The sequence below is a fragment of the Saimiri boliviensis genome, chromosome 11 (assembly GCF_048565385.1).
Source record: "Saimiri boliviensis isolate mSaiBol1 chromosome 11, mSaiBol1.pri, whole genome shotgun sequence".
NCBI classification, from domain to species: Eukaryota; Metazoa; Chordata; class Mammalia; order Primates; family Cebidae; genus Saimiri; species Saimiri boliviensis.
Window position 1 is genome coordinate 8,436,326 of NC_133459.1, and position 19,637 is coordinate 8,455,962.

General features: G+C 44.6%; 1 protein-coding gene across 2 annotated transcripts in view; it reads left to right on the forward strand.

Annotated features, from left to right (window-relative positions):
- The window catches only part of SLC25A33 (solute carrier family 25 member 33), a 46,714-nt gene that overhangs the window by 6,040 nt on the left and 21,037 nt on the right, over positions 1–19,637 (forward strand). For both annotated transcript variants that reach the window (XM_039474010.2, XM_074380024.1), the window contains exon 2: positions 10,059–10,238. In XM_039474010.2, coding sequence (XP_039329944.1) covers positions 10,059–10,238 — 180 coding nt within the window. The remainder of the gene's footprint in view (positions 1–10,058; positions 10,239–19,637) is intronic.

The following is a 19,637-nucleotide window of genomic DNA, read 5'->3' on the forward strand; positions in this document are numbered from 1 at the left end:
GTCAAATGGCCTGGGGGTTCTGGTTGCCCATGAGTGTTAGTATGTCCTTCATCTGCTGGGCAGGTGGTTAACACAGCACAGTGTTAACCATTTAGATCTACCCGGTTCCTGAAATAGCTGGGCTAAGCTGTCCTTAGATTTCGAGGTTGATCCTGGATTAGATGCTTTGGGTTTTATTTTTATGGCATGCTTTTTTGTTTTGTCATCATAACCTTTAACATGTATTTTAATGGGAATATGATATCTCTTCAAGATCTTAAACTAGGCCAGGTGCAGTGGCACATGCCTGTAATCTCAGCTACTTGGGAGGCTGAGGTAAGAGAATCACTTGAATTCGGGAGGCAGAGGTTGAAGTGAGCCTAGATTACACCACTGGACTTCAGCCTGGGAGACAGAGCGAGGCTCCATCTCAAAAGAAATTTTAAAAAAAGATCTTAATAATAAGCCCCAGATATTTTCAAAATTCAGTATTTTCCCACCTATTATGGGCAGCTGTTGCCAGGTGTACTCAGGTACTTGTCTCCATAAATTTAGTCTTTGTTAGCTAATGGTTACTTTTTTTTTTTCTTTTTGAAGCAGCATCTCTCTCTGTCACTCAGGCTGGAGTGCAGTGGTGCCGTCTCAGCTCATTGCAACCTCCACCTCACGGGTTAAAGCAATTCTCATGTCTCAGCCTCCTGAGTAGCTGGAATTACAGACACATGCCACCATGCCCAGCTAGTTTTCGTGTTTTTAGTAGAATCTGGGTTTTACCATGTTGTCCAGGCTGGTCTCAAACTCCTGACCTCAGGTGATCCACCCACCTTGTCCTCCGAAATCATGTACCCTTCCTAAACAGATAACGAGGCAAAGTTGATGTTGCACTGTGGGCAGGCTTCAGTGAGTCAGGGCCAAAAGTAGAGGCATGAGCCACTGCGCCTAGCCAATGCCAGGTTTTAAGTAAAACTTTCCAAAAAATGTACAGTGTATGCAGAAAAGCACCTAATGTTTTTCAAATAGCACAATAGAGATAGCAGGTAAAATGGCAGTTACCAAAGTTACAAAGATTACTAGGATTGCAGGGTGTCTGGCAGTATCATTTGTTGGCAGAATGTGGATAAGCTGTGAGCCTGGAAGGTGGCTGATCATCAGTGGGGTGGTGATTATTATCAGAAAGAGCACACAGGCCTCGGTTTGAGTGCCCGATATGCATATATGCATAGGGAACAGAAGCTCTTGTTGAAGACGAGTTGTTTTTACAATTTTTTCTTGGTAGTTGAAACTCAGAGTTAAAAGCACAAATCTGTGTGCATAATTTAAAATTTTATATGACTCTGATCACATAAAGACACTTTTTTTAAAATCCCAGTATATAGATTATATTAGTAATGTTGTAGTTTTACTCTGCTATCAACTGGAGGCTAGGTGCCTAATCCATGAGGGGAAGAATTAAACTGGGATGGCATGGGTGTAAGAGGATTAGAAGGTTGACTATATCTTCATGGAATAAACACAAGACTTCAATTTTGGAAAGGAAAAATAAGAGAAGGTAGAGGAATCGGGGAGGGGAGCATATTTTTATTTTTTTATTTTTTATTTTATTTATTTATTTTTTTTGAGACGGAGTTTCGCTCTTGTTACCCAGGCTGGAGTGCAATGGCGCAATCTTGGCTCACCGCAACCTCCGCCTCCTGGGTTCAGGCAATTCTTCTGCCTCAGCCTCCTGAGTAGCTGGGATTACAGGCATGCACCACCATGCCCAGCTAACTTTTTGTATTTTTAGTAGAGACGGGGTTTCACCTTGTTGACCAGGATGGTCTCAATCTCTTGACCTCGTGATCCACCCGCCTCGGCCTCCCAAAGTGCTGGGATTACAGGCTTGAGCCACCGCGCCCGGCCTATTTTTATCTTTTAAGAAAAGGAATACATAGCCTGGACGTGATGGCCCATACCTGTGATCCCAGCATTTTAAGAGGAGGCCAAGGCAGGTAGATCACTCGAGGTCAGGAGTTCGAGACCAGCCTGGCAACATGGTAAAACTCTATCTCTACTAAAAATACAAAAACATTAGTTGGGTGTGGTGGCGCAGGCCTATAATCCCAGCTACTTGGGAGACTGGGGCAGGAGAATCACTTGAACCCGGGAGGCAGAGGTTTTAGTGAGCTGAGATCACACCATTGCACTCCGGCCTGGGTGGCAGAGAGAGACTCCGTCTAAAAAGAAAAGAAAAGGAATACATAGTTAAAAATTAGCCGGGCATGGTGGTGCGTGCCTATAATCTTAGCTACTCGGGAGGCTGAGTCAGGAGAATCACTTGAGGCGGAGGTTGCAGTGAGCCAAGATTGCGCCGATGCCCTCCAGCCTGCGTGATAGAGGGGAACTCTGTCTCAAAAAAAAAGGAAAGAAAGAAAAGGGACAAGGTGCAGAAAAAGTTTAATTAGTAGTTTCTTTTTAGAAATAGGCAGATGGACTTCAAAGAGTATATCTGTGACTCCTTTTAGACATGTAGTTAACCACTGTTCCTAGCCTTTCCTGCCACTGGATTAAAATCCTTCAGATGTCGCTGTCAATGAACTATCCCACAGAGAACTTTCTCTGCACTTTGGCATCAGTGACTGACTAGAACACTGTTACCTTAGGAGCAAAATTAAATTAATGTTCAGGGTGTTTCCTCAGAACTGTTAAGACAAGCATGAGTCCCAGCTGGTCTTTGGAAGATTATTTATGTTAGTACAGCTCTTCAACTGCTTTCTTGAAAAGTTTAGGTGTACATTTTTTTTTTTTTTTTGACTAGGTTCATTTAGGAAGCGTTCAATTGTAAATAATAGAAAATTCAACTTCAGCCGGGCGCGGTGGCTCAAGCCTGTAATCCCAGCACTTTGGGAGGCCGAGGCAGGTGGATCACGAGCTCAAGAGATCGAGACCATCCTGGTCAACATGGTGAAACCCCGTCTCTACTAAAAATACAAAAAATTAGCTGGGCATGGTGGTGCGTGCCTGTAATCCCAGCTACTCAGGAGGCTGAGGCAGGAGAATTGCCTGAACCCAGGAGGCGGAGGTTGCGGTGAGCCGAGATCGCGCCATTGCACTCCAGCCTGGGTAACAAGAGCGAAACTCCGTCTCAAAAAAAAAAGAAAGAAAATTCAACTTCAAACCGGCTTGATTATGGGTACAAAAACCTGAACTCTAGAGGGAGCATAGGCTTCAGGTGAGAGCTTAGCTGAGCAGTGCGTCAGTGTCCCGGGGAGGAGTCCAGCCATGTCTGCTTGGCCTCTGGTAACCTGCTTTATTCTAAGGCTGGCCCTGCATAGCCACAGGATGGCTTCCAGCAGCAGCTGCTTGTATTTCTCCCACTATTGAGCCGGTCTTCAGTGTGACTCTCGACCCACTGGGACAGGTACACCTTGTTCTAATTAAACCAGTCATTGCTCCCAGGGAAATTATGCTGAGTACTTGGACTGAAATCATATACCCTTCCTAAACAGATAATGAGGCAAAGTGGATGTTTCGCTGTGGACGGGCTTCAGTGAGTCAGGGCCAAAACTAGACATAGGTTCAATCCTGTCCCCACTGTGTGGCTTAAGAAATGAGGGATCTTGGCTAGGCGTGGTGGCTCACACCTGTAATCCCAGCACTTTGGGAGGCTGAAGCAGGTGGATCATGAGGTCAAGAGATGGAGACCATCCTGGCCAACGTGGTGAAACCCCGTCTCTACCAAAAAAAAAAAATACAAAAATTAGCTGGGCATGGTGGGTGCGTCCCTGTAGTTCCAGCTACTCAGGAGGCCGAGGTAGGAGAGTCTCTTGGACCCAGGAGGCAGAGGTTGCAGTGAGCCTAGATTGCACCAGCTTTGGCAGCTACAGCGAAACTCCATCTCAAAAAACAAAGAAGAAAGAAAATAGGGATCTTGTTAAGACAGGAAGAGGGGAATGGATGCTGGGGAGGCCACCAGCAGTGCCACCAATCCATTATTCAGCCGTCAAATAGATTGCCCATTTTGTTGTTCTGGAACAGGGTTTCTCACCTTTGGCTGGATGATGGTTTGTCTGTGAGGGATGGGCTGTCTCGTGGGGTGTTTTGCAGCATCCCAGGCCTCTACTCCCTAGATGCTAGTAGACCCCATCCCCCATTTCATAACCCAGAATGTCTTCAGACCTTGCCAGATGTTACTGGGGTGGGGACAAAATTGCCCCAATTAAAAAAAAAAAAAAATTGGGGGGGTTTTTTGTTTGTTTTGTTTTGTTTTGTTTTGTTTTGTCACCCAGGCTGGAGTGCAGGGGTGGGATCATTGCTCACTGTAGCCTTCACCTGCCAGGCTCAAGCGATCCTCAGCTTCCCAAGTCGCTAGGACTACAGAGTAGATGGGACTACAGGCGTGTCGCACCACACCAAGCTAATTTCTGTAGTTTTTGTAGAGATGGGTTTTCACCATGTTGCCCAAGCTGGTCTTGGAACTCCTAAGCTCAAGCAGTCTGCCTGCCTTGGCCTCCCAAAGTGCTGGGATTACAGGCAGGAGCCACCATGCCCAGCCATGGCCTTCAAACTTTAATCATACAACCCTATGATTAAAATGTTTGTGCATATCTCATGTATAATTATATTGCCCTGTTAATTTTATACATATTATAAGACCTATACACAAAATAGAAATTAAATGGTCCAGGTTCGGTGGCTCCCACCTATAATCCCAGCACTTAGGGAGGCCCAGGTGGGCGGATCATCTGAGGTCAGGAGTTCAAGACCAGCCTGGCCAACGTGGCGAAACCCTGTCTTTACTAAAAATACAAAAATTATCCAGGTATGGCGGTGCGCACCTGTAATCCCAGGACTCATGAGGCTAAGACAGGAGAATCCCTTGAACCTGGGAGGCAGAGGTTGCAGTGAGCCGAGATCACACCACTGCACTCCAGCGTGGGTGACAGAGTGACACTCCATCTCAAAAGCAAACAAACAAAATAGAAATTAAATGGTGGAGGTTATAAATAAAATGCTATTTCTTGCTGTATGCCAGTAGGTCATCGTGCACATCTCTTAGAGTATGTATCCCAGTTTGGAGATGGTTGGTCTAAAATACTGCTTGCCAATCAGATTACTCCATTTTCTAACTATGTGAGGCTAATGCTGTGTCAGCATGCAACCAGAGGTTGAATATGACTTTTCCTTCTGTCTGAGCACTGGCTATGGAGCCCTCAGATGAACCAAGAGGATCCTAGTCTAAGACTTAGGTGGAAGATTCTGCTCTGCTGCCATTGACCAGACTGTGCAGAAAAGAACTGTTGTGTGTGTCAACACTGGGGTGTGTGGAGGGCAGAGAGGACTTTCCTATTATTGTCCCCAACTCTATCCCCAGGCCCTAGTAGGTCTGGGCTACAGATTGAGAGAGCTTGTAAGGCAGGGAGACTGGTAGCTTGCTCTGTGGCCAGATGCCGCCTACAAGTTAGAAGCTGGTGCATCAGACCAAGCCAGCAGGATGAGAAGGGGCTGGGTGGTGTGCTTGGGAAGGACACTCAGTGACTCCCACTTTGAACCAATCTTGTTGCCTCCTAGAGGTCCCATTGGCTTGATGTCAAGGAGCATGGGGACCAGAGGAAGGGAAGACACCTAGTTCTGCCCACAGGACCTTGAGGCAAGGAAGGCAGAAAAGAGATTAGAGGATGAGCTGCTGGTGGGACCAGTGGGAGTTCCCAGTGTTGGGCTCTAGTAGGTTGAACGCCATCTACAATAAAATAGCATTCACTCAGGCCTCCAGTACACCACAAACCTGTCTTTTTTTTTTTTTTTTTTTTTTTTTTTTTTTTTGATACGGAGTGTTGCTCTATCACCCAGGCTGGAGTGCAGTGGCATGGTCTCGGCTCACTGCAACCTCTGCCTTCAGGTTCAAGTGATTCTCCTGCCTCAACCTCTCGAGTAGCTAGGAATACAGGTGCCTGCCACCATGCCCAGCTAATTTTTGTATTTTTAGTAGAGATGGGGTTTCATCATGTTGTTGGTCAGGCTGGTCTCAAACTCCTGACCTCAAGTAATCTGCCCACCTTGGCCTCCCAGAGTGCTGAGATTACAGGTGTGAGCCATGTGTCCGGCCTATTTCTTTATATGTTCTTGAGACAGGTTCTCACCCAGGCAGGAGTGCAGTAGTGCCATCTCAGCTCACTGAAGTCTTGACCTCCCTGGGGTCAGGTGACCTTCCTAGTAGCTGTGACTACAGGTGCACACCACCATGCCTGGCTAATTTTTGTTTGTTTGTTTGTTTGTTTGTAGAGAGGGGACTCCAGCCTGGGTAACAGAGCAAGACCCTGTCTCTTTTTTTTTTTTTTTTTGAGACGGAGTTTCGCTCTTGTTACCCAGGTTGGAGTGCAATGGCGCGATCTCGGCTCACCGCAACCTCCGCCTCCTGGGTTCAGGCAATTCTCCTGCCTCAGCCTCCTGAGTAGCTGGGATTACAGGCACGCGCCACCATGCCCAGCTAATTTTTTATATTTTTAGTAGAGATGGGGTTTCACCATGTTGACCAGGATGGTCTCGAGCTCTTGACCTCGTGATCCACCCGCCTCAGCCTCCCAAAGTGCTGGGATTATAGGCGTGAGCCACTGCACCCGGCCTAAGACCCTGTCTCTTAAAAAAAAAAAAAAAATGCTGGGCGCGGTGGCTCACCTTTTCTCTACTAAAAACACAAAAATTAGCTGGGCCTGGTGGTACATGCCTATAGTCCCAGCCACTTGGGAGGCTGAGGCAGGAGAATGGTTTGAACCTGGGAGGCAGAGATTGCAGTGAGCTGAGATCACGCCACTGCACTCCAGCCTGGCGACAGAGCAAGCCCCTGTATCCAAAAAAAAAAAAAGGCCAGCAGGATGAGAAGGCCTGCCACCATCAAAGAGGTCACTTATTCACTGTTACTAGGGCATTTGCTTTGCTGGACAAACACACCATCCTTTGATCAGTGGCATAGACTTGGATGACAGTTGGCCAAAGTAATGAGTGTGGTTTACTTAGGGACAAAGCAAAGGTGGTTGACTTGTATGGTATTTGAACGTACTGGCTTTCTGATGAAAGGATTTACCCAGAAGCTCTTTTTTTCAGTGATTTGAAGTTAACATTATTGAACACAAATGGATTTCAGATATTTCTTTATCTTACTGTGTAGCTGGTAGGTTTTTCAGTGTCTTTAAATGTTATACTTTTTAGACATGGTTATTATGATAGGTAAAAGCATTTTGTATGAATAGACATGGGTTAGAAAGTTTTTTACGTCTATAATTTTTATCTTTGTTGTTTATTTATTTTTTGAAACCGAGTTGTGGTTTTGTCCCCCAGGCTGGAATGCAGTGGCGCCATCTCAGCTCACTGCAACCTCTGCCTCCTGGGCTTAAGCCATCCTCCCACCTCAGCCTCCTGAGTAGCTGAGACCACAGGCATACATCACCACACCCAGCTCATTTTGTGTGTGTGTGTATTTTTGGTAGAGACAGGGTTTTGACCTGTTGCCCAGGCGGGTCTCAAACTCCTGAGCTCAAGTGGTCCACCCACCTCAGCCTCCTAAAGTGCTAGGATTATAGGCATGAGCCACCACACCTGGCCACTTCTATCTTTTTTAAACATTTCTTATTATAGCCTATTTTCTTTAGATATACTCTAGTGCTTAGAGAAAATTATACAGAACAATATTAAGCTAGGCCCACAACTTGATTAAAAATAAAAATAGCCGGGCGCGGTGGCTCAAGCCTGTAATCCCAGCACTTTGGGAGGCCGAGGCGGGTGGATCACGAGGTTGAGAGATCGAGACCATCCTGGTCAACATGGTGAAACCCCGTCTCTACTAACAATACAAAAAAAAATTAGCTGGGCATGGTGGCACGTGCCTGTAATCCCAGCTACTCAGGAGGCTGAGGCAGGAGAATTGCCTGAACCCAGGAGGCGGAGGTTGCGGTGAGCCGAGATCGCGCCATTGCACTCCAGCCTGGGTAACAAGAGTGAAACTCCGTCTCAAAAAAAAAAAAAATAAAATAAAATAAAATAAATAAAATAAAAATAAAAATAAAAATAGTCCAGGCATGTGGCTCACACCTGTAATCCCAGCAGCTTTGGGAGGCCGAGGTGGGTGGATCACTTGAGGTCAGGAGTTCAAGACCAGCCTGGCCAACATGGTAAAACCCCTTCTCTATTAAAAGCACAAAAATATTACATTTGGGACCTGTAGTCCCAGCTACTCGGAAGGCTGAGGCAGGAGAATCGCTTGAACGAGGGAGGTAGAGGTTGCAGTGAGCTGAGATCGTACCACTGCACTCTAGCCTGGGTGACAGAGTGAAACTATGCCCCCAAAATAAATAAATAAGATAATCCCACATGGGGATTTTACTTCATTCATTACCTTCAGAGTCTGTGTTAGGTGCTAGGTTTGCGTCTAGATTTCCAACACTTGCCTCTAGTGGAGTCAGGAAGCTGCCTAAACATTCTGTATGTCCAGGCCAGTTCTTCATTCCTGTGGTTACCTGTCCCAGGCAGAGATGCTGGTGCGCTGTCATTATTGACCCACCTATTTCCTGCCAGGTGCCTGCTACACTCTAGCTGCAAGAATGATGAATAGCTCTTCTCCAGGGAGCTCCCAGTCTAGTGAGGAAGACTTTTTCCAAATATTTAGAAACCTTGGAAGACATTCTCCTTGAAATCTCAACTGAATAATTCCTTTGCTTAGTAAATACTGTTTTGGAACCCATTGAGCCCTGATGCCAGGGATGCAAAAATGAGTAAGGCCGTAGGTCTGGATCTTGAGGCACTCATCAGATCAGAGTGATGTTTGCCAGAGTGAGGCCCTGTGTCCACTGGTAGGCACGGGTGAGGATGTGTCTATGGCCCTTGACATCGTTAATTATAGGTAGCCCATCAAACATGCTATTTCTTGAATAGTATTGTTTAAGAGATGATGGAAGTAGGTATTTTAGGATAAATAAGTGAGTTGTCTTGAAGAAAAATATTTAAATAGTAATTCAGGTAATATTTCGATATGAATATGTTATAAGGGTAATACTCAAATAATTGGCTTAGGAGAACCCTGATCCAGAGAGACAGTGTGGCTAATGAAAACACAGGATGAACTGACTAGTTGTGAATCATGGCAACACAAGGACTTCATTGTTGAAAGTGCTCAATGAGATTTTTTTTTTTTTTTGAGACAGTCTTACTCTGTCACCCAGGCTGGAGTGCAGCGAGTGACATAGCAACCTCCATCTCCCGCCTTTGAGCAGTTCTCCTGCTTCACCCTCCCTTGTAGCTGGGATTACAGGCATTACGGGTGTGTACCACCACACCTGGCTAATTTTTGTGTGTGTGTATTTTTTTTAATTGGGTTTTACCATGTTGGCCAGGCTGGTCTCGAACCCCTATGCTCAAGTGATCCACCAGCTGTAGCCTCCCAAAGTACTAGTAATACAGGTGTGAGCCACAGTGCCTGGCCAAAAGTAATTAATAAAATTTTAAGAAGGGTCTGTATTGGGGTAAAAATGGATTTTTAAAATAATATCTTCATCTGAATGAACTATTTTGTTTGAGTGTGCAAAAATACTTTAGATTAGAGTCTTCCATGAATACCTAGGTACTGGGAATGGGTTAGGTTAAAATGCCAAGAATGGAAAGCCCCAGAGGGTGTGCTAGATGTGCTAACTTGGGAACAGCAGATATCTCTGTAGCTCTGGAATTTCAACTTATTTATTTATTATTTTTTTGAGATGGGAGTCTTGCTCTGTTGCCCAGGCTGGAGTACAATGGCGTGATCTTGGCTCACTGCAACCTCTGCGTCGCAGGTTCAAGCCATTCTCCTGCCTCAGCCTCCCGAGTAGCTGGGATTACAGCCACCACGCCCGGCTAATTTTTGTATTTTTAGTAGAGATAGGGTTTCGCCATGTTGGCCTGGCTGGTCTCGAGCTCCTAATCTTAAGTGATCCACCCGCCTCGGCCTCCCAAAGTGCTGGGATTACAGACGTGAGCCACTGCATCCTGCCGATTTAGAGAGAAGAGCTAAACTTCGCGTTCCATTGTGTCGAGGATAGTGTAGCTTCTCTCATATGCTTTGGTTGCCTTTCTTACAGGTGCGGAGGTACAGTTGGTGCTATTTTCACTTGTCCACTAGAAGTCATTAAGACACGGTTGCAGTCTTCGAGATTAGCCCTCCGAACAGTCTACTATCCTCAGGTTCATCTGGGGACCATTAGTGGAGCTGGAATGGTGAGACCAACATCCGTGACACCTGGACTCTTTCAGGTTCTGAAGTAAGTTCAGTCCCCATTCAGTCTTCTCTGCTACTGCCACCTACACACCCTTTACCCCACTGTCAACACAGAACGTTCATTGGGCTTATCAGATGTGATGTTCTGTTTGCATAGCCTTGGCCCTTAACTTAAGAATTAGGTTTCTTTACCAATACCTTTGAGCTGTGACCTTGCTCCCCTGGCAGCAGGAGTCCCAGTGTGCATGTGACCATCATCCGGGTCAGTTAGAGTAACCTAGCAAAGCAAACCAAAAATCCATGTGTAAATTGTTGCATCAGATTGTTGCTCTTGCTCAAAGCTTTTGAGGGATAACAAAGATAAGGGGTGGTAGATTAAAATTTTTTAAATTGCACAAGAGAAGAGTTGTGAATACTATATTTTATTTATTTATTTATTGAGATGGAGTCTTGCTCTATCACCCAGGCTGGAGTGCAGTGGCACTTGGCTCACTGCAACCTCTGCCTCCAGGGTTCAAACGATTCTCTTGTCTCATCCTCCTGAGTAACTGCGACTACAGGCTCATGCCACCAAACCCAGCTAATTTTTGTATTTGTAGTAGAGACTGGTTTCACCATGTTGGTCAGACTGGTTTCGAACGCCTGACCTCAGGTGATCTGCTCACCTTGGCCTCCCAAAGTGCTGGGATTACAGGTGTGAGCCACCACTCCTAGCCATGAATATTTTAAAAAGAAACAAAACGGTTTTTGTGGGCTTTGTTTTTGTTTTTGTTTTTTGCTTTTTATCAGGAAATAATTTTAAATGTATAGGAAAGTTACATTTAATAAAATGGGTTTTAAAATTTGTTTCATACCTGAGCTACCTACCCATTTTATTTTTGCTGCAGGAAAAATAATTTATTGCTTATAAAGTAGCTAAATATTCCTAAGTCAAATTTGGCTTATCGGTCTATGCTTAAAAATCAAATTCAGAAGAGAAATTATGGAATATCTGATTTTTACCTTAGGACCTTGTACTTTGAGATGCTCTATAAATAGTAGTTGAATTTAACTGAGCATGATATTCAAATCTCTGATACAGATTCTTGGGGAAGAGTGTGTTCTTCAAGAAAGACATTTATCAAGAAAGCTATCAGTGTAGAGATTTATTTGGGAAATGTTAGGAAAAGAGGTAATAAAATGGAGATGCCTTTTTTTTTTTTTTTTTTTTTTTTTGAGGCAGAGTCTTGCTCTTTTGCCCAGGCTGGAGTGCAGTGGCATGAGCTCCACTCACTGCAACCTCTGCCTCCCAGGTTCAAGTAGTTCTCCTACCTCAACCTCCTAATTAGTTGTTGGGATTACAGGCACCCACCACCACGCCCAGCTAATCTTTTTTTTTTTGTATTTTAGTAGGGACGGGGTTTCACCATGTTGGCCAGGCTGGTCTCGAACTCCTGACCTCAAGTGATCCACCCACCTCGGCCTCCCAAAGTTCTGGGATTACAGGCGTGAGCCACCGCACCTGGCTGCTCAGTTTTAAAAACCACACATTTAGCACTTTTAGGCACAATTTAGATAAGGCAAGATGAGTTGGAAAGTGCTTAATTTATTTTTAGGTACGTTTTGTTTGTAAAACCTACCTATGAGTCACTCAGTCATTCATGCCAAATGTGTATAAAGGTACATCTGAGCTTACCGAGCAGAACTGAACCGCAGGACCAGCTGCCAAGGACAAATGAGGGCATCAGAAGCCCAGTGAGGGAACTAGGGAGATCGGTGTCCAAGACTCCAGGAGAATTGGGATTTTGTTTGTTTTTTCTTTTTTTTTTTTTTTTTTTGAGACGGAGTTTCGCTCTTGTTACCCAGGCTGGAGTGCAATGGCGCAATCTTGGCTCACCGCAACCTCCGCCTCCTGGGTTCAGGCAATTCTCCTGCCTCAGCCTCCTGAGTAGCTGGGATTATAGGCATGCGCCACCATGCCCAGCTAATTTTTTGTATTTTTAGTAGAGACGGGGTTTCACCATGTTGACCAAGTTGGTCTCGATCTCTCGACCTTGTGATCCACCTGCCTCGGCCTCCCAAAGTGCTGGATTACAGGCTTGAGCCACCGTGCCCGGCTGTTTGTTTGTGTTCTTTTTTGAGATGGATTTTCGCTCTGTTACCCAAGCTGGAGTGCAGTGGTATGATCTTGGCTCACTGAAACCTCTGCCTCCCGGGTTCAAGTGATTCTCCTGCCTCAGCCTCCCAAGTAACTGGGATCACAGGTGTGTACCACCATGCCAGGCTAATTTTTGTACTTTTGGTAGAGACAGGGTTTCACCACATTGGCCCGGGTGGCCTTGAACTTCTGACCTCAGGAAATCTGCCTGCCTCGGCCTCCCAAAGTACTGGGATTATGGGCATGAACACTGCACCTGGGTGAGAATCAGGTTTTTAAATTAAATGCTAAGAAGAGGTGGCTGGGTACACTGGCTCACGCCTGTAATCGCAGCACTTTGAGAGACCGAGGCAGGCAGATCACCTGAGGTCAGGAGTTCAACACCAGCCTGACCAACATGGAGAAACTCTATCTCTACTAAAAATACAAAATTAGCCAGACATGATGGTACATGCCTGTAATCCCAGATACTCAGGAGGCTGAGAAAGGATGATTGCTTGAAACTGGGAGGCGGAGGTTGTGGTGAGCCGAGATCGCACCATTGTACTCTAGTCTGGGCAACCAGATCGAAACTCCATCTCCAAAAGAAAAAAAAAAAAAGAAGAGGAGTGGAGACACTGGGCAAGAAGGTCAGGGATGAGACAGGAGGGACAGAAGCACAGAGGTGTGAAGGGACACTTTGGTCTTAGGACAAATCCAAGTCCATGATCCCCAACAAGATGAGACTGTGAAAAACACCCCCTCCTGCTTTACCTTTTCACATGCGTAGGCAGTGCCAGTGCCCCGGGTGGCACCTTTCTTCAAAGGAACATACAGTGCTTTGGACGTAAGGAAGCTGAGACAGGTAGCGTTACTTCAGTAATGTTTAAAATGAACTTCCTCTTGCCAAATAACTCATGACTAGTGCATTTGGATTTACTGTAACTGGGGAACTGTTACCCAAAAATGTGAGTGTAGACGGGGCCAAGCCTAAGAAGGTAAATGGGAATGTTTCTCCATTTTAGGTTTTTTTTTTTTTTTTTTTGAGACGGAGTTTCGCTCTTGTTACCCAGGCTGGAGTGCAATGGCGCAATCTCGGCTCACCGCCACCTCCGCCTCCTGGGTTCAGGCGATTCTCCTGCCTCAGCCTCCTGAGTAGCTGGGATTACAGGCACGTGCCACCATGCCCAGCTAATTTTTTGTATTTTTAGTAGAGATGGGGTTTCACTATGTTGACCAGGATGGTCTCGATCTCTTGACCTCGTGATCCACCCGCCTCAGCCTCCCAAAGTGCTGGGATTACAGGCTTGAGCCACCACGCCCGGCTCCATTTTAGGTTTTACAGGATGTGTGGGTTGAGTGTCCTTTATCCATCATGCTTGGGACCAGAAGAAATGTGGATTTCAGATTTTGGAATATTTGCTTCATCATACCAGTTCAGCATCCCCAGTGCAGAAATACAAATTCTGCAGGGGCATTTCTTTGAGCATCATGTTGTCACTCAAAAAGTTTGATTTTTTTTTTTTTTTTTGAGACGGAGTTTCGCTCTTGTTACCCAGGCTGGAGTGCAATGGCGCGATCTCGGCTCACCGCAACCTCCGCCTCCTGGGTTCAGGCAATTCTCCTGCCTCAGCCTCCTGAGTAGCTGGGATTAGAGGCACGCGCCGCCATGCCCAGCCAATTTTTTGTATTTTTAGTAGAGACGGAGTTTCACCATGTTGACCAGGATGGTCTTGATCTCTTGACCTTGTGATCCACCCGCCTCGGCCTCCCAGAGTGCTGGGATTACAGGCTTGAGCCACCGCGCCCGGCCAAGTTTCTGATTTTTGAACATTTTGTTTTCTGGGGTGGGGGAGAGAGGGAGAGAGAGAGAGAGTGAGTGTGTGTGTGTGTGTATTCCCTCCCCTCAATTAGGGCAATTATTTATTAAAATTTAAATCAAAGGAAAAAAGCCAGTCCGTGTTTTAATACAGGAACAACTCCACACCACACAAAAGACAAGCTATTTTCATTATGGGCCCACTGGCTTCATTGGTTAATACAGCTACACAATAATGAGCCATCACTTACATATGAATACTTTCTTTTTTTTTTTTTTTGAGACAGACTGTCGTTCTGTCGCCCAGGCTAGAGTGCAGTGGTACGATCTCGGCTCACTGCAACCTTCGCTTCCTGGTTTCAAGTCATTCTCCTGCCTCAGCCTCCCGAGTAGCTGGGACTACAGGTGCCCGCCACCATGCCTGGCTAATTTTTGTATTTTGGGTAGAGATGGGGTTTCACCATTTTGACCAGGCAGGTCTCAAACTCCTGACCTTGTGATCCTCCTGCCTCAGCCTCCCAAAGTGCTGGGATTACAGGCATGAGCCACATATGAATGAACTGATTGATTGATTGATTGATTGACAGTTTCCCTCTTGTTGCCCAGCTGGAGTGCAATGGTGTGATCTCAGCTCACTGCAATCTTAATCTCCTGGGTTCAAGTGATTCTTCTGCCTCAGCCGCCTGGGATTATAGGCATGTGCCACCACACCTGGCTAATTTTGTATGTTTTAGTAGAGACAGGGTTTTCTCCATGTTGGTCAGGCTGGTCTCAAATTCCCAACCTCGGATGATCTGCCTGCATTGGGCTCCCAAAGTGCTGGGATTACAGGCATGAACTATTACACCTGGCAGGAATACTTTTTAAATCACTTTATTATATTAACATCAAAATTCAAACAATGGCATTATTAAGTAAAATTTTAGTTATAATGTTTTGTCAGAAAGGCTTTTATAAAGTGGCATTTTTCACCCAAGAGCTGTTTTATTTAAGATTTATTTCCTCAGCTTTATTATATATTTTTAAAAGTCTCGGCCAGGTGCAGTGGCTCATGCCTGTATTCCTAGCACTTTGAGAGGCCAACAGGAACAGATTGCTTGAGCCCAGGAGTTTGAGACCAGCCTGGGCAATGTGTTGAAATCCCATCTCTACAAAGAAATCAGCTGGGTATGGCGGCTTACAGCTATATCCCAGCTACGCAGGAGTCTGAGCCCAGGAGTTGAATATAACTGAGCATGGTATTTAGATCTGTGAAACTGATTCTTGGGCAAGAGTGTGTTCAAGACAGACATTTATCAGGAAAGCTACTTATCAGTGTAGAAATGTACAGCTAGTGCTCGACTTACGACCACAATTGGTTCCAACAGACCGGTCATAAGTTGAGTAGGCTATATGTACAGTACTGTAAAATGATGTTATAAAAATCTTTAAGTCATATTTTATCATAATTTTCTTTCATTATTGTTATATATCATAATTTTCTTTGTTCATTTTATGCCATTTGTATCATTTCTACACCATTTTGTTTCTTATTTTTACATTCGTCAGGTTTAAGTAAAACACTGCATTACCAGTCCAACTGGTTTAATATTTGCAAAACATACAAAATTATGCAGAGCAGTCGTGGCTAGCGATTGTGATGGTAAAGTCGAATGTTCGTAAGTTGCATAGGTCGTAAGTCGATCAATACCTGTATTTGGGAAATGTTAGAAAAAGACGTAATAAAATGCAGATGGTCTGTTGTAAAAACCACAGATTTAGCACTTTTAGGCACAATTTACATAAGGCAGGATGTCCTTAAGCCCAGGAGATCAAGGCTGCAGTGAGCTATGATTGTAAGACCCTGTGTCAAAAAAAAAAAAAGAGAAAGATTATCTCACATAACTAATAACTTTCAAGTAAAAGACTACTTTAAAAAATTGTGAGTACATAGTAAGTATATACACTTGTGAAACAAACTACTTTAACATATTATTTGATTTTTCACAACCTTAGTAGATTAGTACTCATGTGTGACATTACCTCTATTTTAGAGAGGACATACAGTTTAAGGGTTAAGTGACCTGCCCAAAGTCATGTTCAACGTAGATCCACCTTGTTTCTAAGACTTGAAGCCGCTAAAAGTAAAGAAACAAACAAGCCCCAGACACAAGGCTGAGCCTCTGTTGCTTTTCCATGAAGGCAGCAGCAGTTCCCAGCTCAGAGACTCCTAGGACTCCACCCTCCTGCCTCTGTGGCTATTGCCCCTGTTGCCTTTGCTGTGCCTGCAGTGGAGGGTCCCAGTACTCAGACCCTGGCCTTCTGTAACTACTGCCGCTCCCTCTGTGGGCACACTTAGTCTCATGGCTGTAAATACCATCTGTAAGCTGGCAGCGTTTCTGCTCCGAGCCTCACACACTCCATCCAGCTGCCTGTTTGATGGCTTGGATGTTTGTTTGTTTGTTTAGAGACGGGGTTTCACCATGTTGGTCAGGCTGGTCTTGAACTCCTGACCTGGTGGTGATCCTCCCACCTCGGCCTCCCAAAATGCTGGGATTACAGGCGTGAGCCACCACGCCTGGCAGCTTGGATGTTTATTAGCCATCCAGGAGTAACATGAGCAAAACAGAACTCCATAAAAGCTGCTACTCCCAAAGTCTTCCCTGTCTCTGTTAAAGCAACTCCATCCTTCAGCTGCACAGATCTCAGCCTCACAGTCATGCTTGGATCTTGTTTCTCAACCCTGCAGCAAATCCTATCAAGTCAACCTTCAAAGTAAGTATAGAATCTGACCCTTTCACTGCTTCCTCCACCACTGTCCTGATGGAAGCCACTGTATCTTACCTGTATTCGTACATTCGCTTCCCGACTGCTCTGGCTTGAAACCTTGCCATCCTCCACCGCAGTGTGTTCTCTCTTTTTTTTTTTTTTTAATTTATTATTTTTTAATTTTTTAAATTTTTTTATTTTTTATTTTTTTGAGACAGAGTTTCGCTCTTGTTACCCAGGCTGGAGTGCAATGGCGCGATCTCGGCTCACGGCAACCTCCGCCTCCTGGGTTCAGGCAATTCTCCTGCCTCAGCCTCCTGAGTAACTGGGATTACAGTCATGTACCACCATGCCCAGCTAATTTTTGTATTTTTAGTAGAGACGGGGTTTCACCATGTTGACCAGGATGGTCTCGATCTCTTGACCTCGTGATCCACCCGCCTCGGCCTCCCAAAGTGCTGGGATTACAGGCTTGAGCCACCACGCCCGGCCTTAATTTATTTTTTTAACCCACCTGCAACTGTCTTGATTGAATTTAATACCCCAGTCTGTTCTCAGCAGAGCAGCCAGAGAACCCTCTGCTCAGATTCCTCTGGAGTTGTTGGAGTTGGAGTAAGAGCTGCAGCCCTCCCTGCAGCCTGCCAGGCTCTACACTGTTGTCATTCTTCCCGTTATTTCTAACTTCTCACCTCCTATTCTCCCCTTTGCCTCTCCAGCCGCCTTTTTGTTACTTTAAAGGGCCAGGAATGTTTCCCACTGCAGGCTGTTTGCAGTAGACATTGTCCGCATGACTGACTTCCGCTGTTGTCACCTTTGCAGGAAGACCTTACAGTGACCATGCTATTTAAAAGCAAACTCACCCAGCCTGACTTCCTGCTTTATTTTTATCCACAGCACTTACATCCATCCAACGGACAGTGTACTTATTTCTATTCTTTTCTTCCTCTTCACCACCCCCTCCAATGGGACTTCTTTGGAGGTAGTGACTTTGGTTTGTTTTGATTACTGAAATTGCCCCCAAGCATCCCGAATGTTGCCTGTCACTTAGCAAGCATTCCATGCAGATTGAATGCATGAGTTTTGGCCTGTCAGGAAGATATTTCATATAAAGAGCTTAACAGCCCCCCCCATGTAAATAATAAAAACTGCTGTCATATAAAAGCTACTCTCTGCTTTTACATTCAAGGGTTTTTTTTTTTTTTTTTTTTTTCCTTTTTACCCTTGAAGCCTTTTATCTCTTAATAGAGGTTAAAAAAAAAAAAAAAAAGTAGGGGAACATCGTATTACATAACTCTCATGTGAAGAAAGCGTACTCACTCTTCAGGGGAAATGTGTATCTTTTCCTGTTAATAAGTTCTAAAAGCAGTCTGTACCTCAGGACTTACATAAAAACAATATGTCAATGTAGGAAGCTTTAGGGTAGCTTAACAGAGGGTGACTCCTCTTCAGCCAGCCACCATCCTCACCTGGATTATCGTACTGCTTTCTGTTTCTTCATTAACCATCCCTAAGCTAAGGGCAGTGACAATGGTTTACAGGGAGGGCCTCTATCTAGTAAGTGATCCAACAAGAACAAGAGTACACAGGCTTTTTTCTCTATCTACACAGCCCATTTTAGTTTCCTGTTGACATTTTTGGAAGACACTGTTTATCAAAAACCCATACAAGGCTGGGCACAGTGGCTCACGCTTGTAATCCCAGCACTTTGGGAGGCCAAGGAAGGCGGAATACCTCAGGTCAGGAGTTCTAGACCAGCCTGGCCAACCTGGTGAAACCCCATCTCTACTAAAAAATACGAAAACCAGCCAGACGTGGTGGCAAGTGCCTGTGATCCCAGCTACTCGGGAGGCTGAGGCAGGAGAATCACTTGAACCTGGGAGGTGGATGTTGCAATGAGCCGAGGCAACAGAGCAAGACTCCATCTCAAAAAAAAAAAAAAAGAAAAAAGAAAAAAAAGAAAAAAATCCATACAAATAACCAAATAACATGGTTATTCATTTAAAAGTTGGCTTCTTATAAGTAGTCTTAATCATTTGGGGAATACTACTTTAATATTTTAAAAGACTTGTCAGAGAACAGAACTTTTTGGTAGGACGTTTATTTTTCCAAATTCAAATCATTGTTTGCTGATGTCTCATGTTAAGTTAACTTGTTAGAGAAAAAAATATTCTCTGTTGAAGAACCTATCTTTTTTTCCTTTAATATTTACTTAGAAAAAAAGGCAAGATGTTAACAGACTCAGGTGTCTGCTATTCAGTTTGCTGGAGTGATAAACAGTATATGTGTTTCAGCTATTTGCTTTAAAAAAAATAAAAATCTTCTGGCTTAATTTTTTCCAGCAGTTCTTACTGTTTAAACTGCTGAGATACATTCTTTTTGTTTTTTTTCAGGTGGCTTTTTCATCTGAAAAGTAATATGTTAGTGATCTCTTATCCATCTTTTAAGAACTGTAGTGTTGAGATGAGACATTTGTCTTGGATTAAATTGTGGTATGCACATCACGATATAAAACTGGTGAAGACAATGAAATGCTCCAAATAAGACCATGATTGTTTTTCCCCCTAAATGAAAGTTTGTGACTGTGGGAAAACAAATCTGGGTCCTTCTGGGCTTGATTTTGCAGCTGAAATGTACCATTTATAGTAGGATCTTAATTGTTCCAGAAAAGTTTTGTAAACGTCCAGCTAGGTTAGAAGTTTGGATTATGTAACAGATTTGGCTTTTTGCCAACTGTTAATATGCGTAACTATGGAGACCGC